General features: G+C 38.3%; 1 protein-coding gene across 1 annotated transcript in view; it reads right to left on the minus strand.

The window, feature by feature from the left end:
• Positions 1 to 488: 488 nt before the first annotated feature.
• The window catches only part of LOC101860588 (inositol-trisphosphate 3-kinase B), a gene marked incomplete at its 5' end in the record, with an annotated part of 19,416 nt that continues 14,904 nt past the window's right edge, over positions 489 to 5,000 (minus strand). The window contains 2 exon segments of the mRNA XM_013085396.2: positions 489 to 4,080; positions 4,708 to 4,779. Of these exon segments, the coding sequence (XP_012940850.1) occupies positions 3,859 to 4,080; positions 4,708 to 4,779 (294 nt within the window).

Here is a 5,000-nt window from a genome sequence, read left to right on the forward strand (position 1 = left end):
AGAAAGGTTATCAAATGTGCTAGGCTAGCAAAACAACACATCAGTACTCATAGTAATCAGACAGCTGCTTACATTAGAGGTGCAGCTGGGCCTACTTAACTGAACACAGTGTATTCCAGCACCCATCCCCTGACAAACACACACACACATACAACCAGTATAAACCACTCCATATCTTTTGTGTTAGCAAGCTTTATAACGCTCTTGCAACACACTAGGTCATTTAAGTTCCAAAGATTAGAGGTGTTATAAAGAGTAACAAACGCAAAAAAGGAGGAGGAGAAATAAGGACGATAGATGTTTAATAGGAAAGATGGAGCAAACCACACCAGAGCATCCGCCAACCACCCATGATAGATATTTAATAGGTAAGAAGGAGCAAACCACACTGGAGCTCAGCACCCACCAACGACCCGCCTACCACACGCACACTCCACATCTATATCACAGTCACATACCAAATGACACAGAATGACCAGTGAAAACTATTTTCATTCATATATAATGTTCTTTTATTTGATATCTTTGGAAAAATGTTGCATTCTGCTCTACATCCTGTATCAAATGCATGAGGGAAAAAACCCCACACAAAACCACCACAGTTGCACAGGTTTTTCTAGCATAAAACATGATCATTTTGTACAAAAAAGTCTATAATAAATATACGTAGATAATATACCAAATATTATATGTTCTATGGCTGGCTACAATGAACATACACCATTGTTCATACGGTGCACATAAGGAATGGACAAACTTTCTGCATACACCTCACTGCATCCAGAGGTCTTTGAGAAACACAAGTTTGTCTGTTTGAGTAAACAGAAGCACATCGACACAATAATGGTAATTTAGTGCTGTGAAAAAGTAAAACAAACAGACAGAAACAACAGAGGAAAAGTAAAGAAGTAAAGGACCTATCAGTAGTGCCCTCCAAGCACCCGATTTGAGAAACACACAACACAATGTACAATACAACAAGACAGAAACAGGTCAAATGATGAAACTGGATACACAAGAACCAAGTATTTCAATCACAGAAAATCGGCGGCAGTCTCAAAGTAAAGACAGCACAGAACAGCGACAGCACCTGTCAGCTGATCAAAGTGCGCTGTAGCATCTGATCAGATAAAAAGCTCTTTAGTCAGTTTTCAAACAAACCAGTTTTCCCTTCGAATTCGACCAGTTTTCCCTTCGAATTCAGACTGTGTGTAGAGTAATTTAAAACTACACTATACATACAACAAACTGCAATGCAATGAGCGCAAGATAAAACTAAACCCAAATGAGAAAAGCAATTTTATAGTGACTTATTTACCACTTTTCCAGCCAATCTTGTGTCTGTTAGTCAACATTTTGATAACTGTCCCTTTGTTGGTGGTTATATATATATATATATATATATATATATATATATATATATATATCTGCATCTCTTATTCCCCTCATGAAGCTTCTAGCTTAATCTTCGAAACCTATCTAATTCAAAATTGTCAAGAGAATGACGCCTATGGACGCAGCTCAACCAAGACAATAAAGGATACTTATGTTGCAAATAGCAAAAAAGTGAGTAAACACTTCCCACTTCCCATCCAGATGGAAATGTTCTCCAGTGCTTTTTTGGAATAATAATACTATCTCTACCAATACAATAACTGCTCATCAAATCTAAATTCAAAACTTTGAAAAATATTTTGGGCAGTTTTTCTTTTCGCATCAACTAACAAGAAACCAGTCTATTCAATCGATATCACTTTCATTTAACCCAAAGACATAAATCTCTCTTTAACTTCCTCTTCCTAGTCCAAAGTCTGTCAACAATTTGACCGAAAACAAAGATGAAGGTTGAGGTTCCCTTGATGGACACAAAGACACTTAAAGCATTTCCCTACCCTCTACAGAGAGGAGGCGAGAGTTCACAATTTGCATACACAGACACAACAACCTACTCTATGGGTATACGTGTATGTACATTTCTTTACAAGTGTACACAAAATGTCCCACTGGGCAGGACATTCACCAGGTGCCAATCACAACAATGGGACTTGAGGTGACAACCATACATTCCATTCCTTCTCTCTCACTCATGTCTCTTCGGGTACGTTTACATTCTTCTTCTTCCTCGTTCATTAACCTTATGTGAGACCCTGACCCTCAGCAACAGTTAAGGACCCTACGGTTTTCTTCAAAACCATTGCCTTATAATATGAGATCTGGACATGAACTGGAGGAATTCAAATCATGTAACACACACACACAAACACACGCATGTATGCACACACCACAAACACACACACATCTGCATCGACCAAGCACACCAATAGGTCACAACGCAAGGCAATGTCACAACACTGAAAGCACACCTGATGTGAAGATAAGAGGAACACACATAGAGGTCTACACACAGAGCCACCAGTTCGAATGAGATTCAATTTGCTGAAGCCAAAATGATAAAAACATAACAAAATGTCAGGTTATAGTGTTGACATCAAGTCCTGACTGTAAAGAAAAGATACTATAATTAGTTGATGGACAGGAGTTGAAAAAAAAAGTTTTCTAAAAAACAATGTTTTGTAAACTCACTTGTGTTACTCTACTTATTTAATGCATTACTATTAAAGTTGTCCATTCCTTATGCAAAATATTTCTTAATTTTTGGGGGAGTGGGGGGCCGGGGGTGGTTGTCACAGCTTCATTCTCAACAATTTCAGTCTAATTCATACTGGGGTAACTTGTGGCTATGCATGCAGACCCTGCATACAAGAATATTTTCTCCCATTGGAGCCAAGAGTGAAAGAAATAAAACAACCTCCCAGTCCTTTTCAGCACAACCACAAAGAGTGAAGACAGCAGACAACAAACGATCATAACAAGTGCATAAAAAGTGTTTGCCATTGTGCTGTGTCTGGTATTGTCAGGACATGTTCCGACTCTCAAACACAGGAGTAAAACAAAATGTTAATGAGCAGACTTGGCATATGCCGAAACTAATCGCAGCTGTAGGAACAACTGATCTTGATTTGGCAACTTGTACATTGTTCAAAGTTTGACAACTTCTAACGATAGTCTGAACATGACTTTTAAAAAAGATCTGAACTGCCAGTAAATGCAGCATCCTTCCGAAGGTAATTCTAATTTCTAATTAAAAAAAAACCCAACTTAATCAAGTGCACTGTGTGTGCTGAAAAAACCTTTAAAAACTTATAAAAATTTCCATTAAGACTACTTTCTATTTGACAGCAACAAATGCTATTTTTGTACACCAAAGTTATCAGCACATGAAAATATCACTCCGCTCACACAATGATAAAGTTTTATGCATCAGCTGGGACTCGTAATTAACAGAGTTCATCTGTTGGTAGAGCAAACACACAAACACACACGCATGCACACCCACCCTAACACCCATCCACATGCACACACCCATGCACAAACACACACATACCCATACACACACTCAAATTCATAAAATGCAGTAGTAAAAGGATGTTCTATCAAGGGTTTCATTATGAATCCTTGATGTTGCATCCTTCTCCTGCCAGATATATCCACTTCAGATGGCTTTCTATCATCCAGCCTCAGTTTCTATACACACTTACATAAACACACACAAGCAAACACACAGACATGTACACATACTTAGCATGTGTCCATTTCATCTCACAAGTCAATTAGGGTGCACAGGTCCTTTCTCTGCGACTCAAAAAAAACCACAGCCAAATCAGCAAGTTTTCTATACATTTACTCTTGCCCTTTCTTCCACTTACAACACACATGAATAAAACATTCTTAATTATCTTTGCCCTTATCACAACAACCCGCTCCAACCCCTTCCCTAATTTTCAAAGCCATTCTCTCTCACACAGAACTTGAGGTCAATGAGGTATGTACTTCTTCAAAAATGGACACCAAATTATCCAGGCCAAATAGATATCCGTCTTCGTGGTTTCCCTCCTGCCACTGGTTGCGGTGATTCACCGTGATGCCTTTGGGTAGGGGCTCTGTCTTGCCAAAGTCTATCATCCACACACTGACTTTCTCCTCGGCGTCATGGACAAACAACAAAGAGCTACCGATGACCTGTGGGTGAGAGCGAGATTGTTAGGGTGAAAGACAAGTACATTGACGCAGCCATGGTTATTTAGAGGATGGACTTCGAAAAAAAGAGGATGTAAGTAAACAAATGTAAGTTGACGTAGTAGTCGCCATTTGGTGCAGGGTAAGTGTAAGAAAGACAGAGTGAGAGAAAAGAGGGAAAAAATAGAAGTAGGACCTACCAGTGGTGGTGCCCTCTAACCATCAGCAAAAAAGAGGACCAGGCAAAGAAGGAGTTGAACGAACACAAACAAACACGGCTTTAAAAATACCCCAATAGTTAACTCAAACTGGCTTCACAAACGTAAACTTTTTATTTCCCTTACTTTATGTTATACAAAAAGCAAAACTTGTTGGACTTTTTACAGTGCAGTCCATATATTATATAAGCTCATCTAAATTAGCATCTTTTAACAATAAAATACTAACTTTTGTCCACATTCTACCACATTAATTTCTCTCCAGATTAACAAAAATTTGTTTAATTAAAATAAAAATATACCCCCCAAAAATCCCTTAATCATAAGTGTTGTATATTTCCGAAGCAAGTGACATATCTTCTTTAACCACATTCGAGACCAGCAAAACCCAACACAAAGTCATTGTGCTCACCTCATGAGATGTGAAAAACTCGGAGGCCTCTTGCGTTGCCATAATGTCTTTCAACCTTCTGATGTATTTGGCCTGGAAAAGAACAAACAAAAGGTTTAGCTCACTTTGCAAATTTCTAATCAGAACAAAAGACATCTGGAGAATACAACTTTAGCAGTTTGTGAACTTTCATGACATACATGTCAGCTATTTTCTAACTAAAGTCCAACTCAACATTTTCTGTCAAACATTTAAATTAATCTATGACTTGACTTGAGACTTGACAAAAATGATCAGGGAAACCTCTGGTAAAT

The sequence above is a fragment of the Aplysia californica genome, unplaced genomic scaffold (assembly GCF_000002075.1).
Source record: "Aplysia californica isolate F4 #8 unplaced genomic scaffold, AplCal3.0 scaffold00370, whole genome shotgun sequence".
In the NCBI taxonomy this organism is placed as follows: domain Eukaryota; kingdom Metazoa; phylum Mollusca; class Gastropoda; order Aplysiida; family Aplysiidae; genus Aplysia; species Aplysia californica.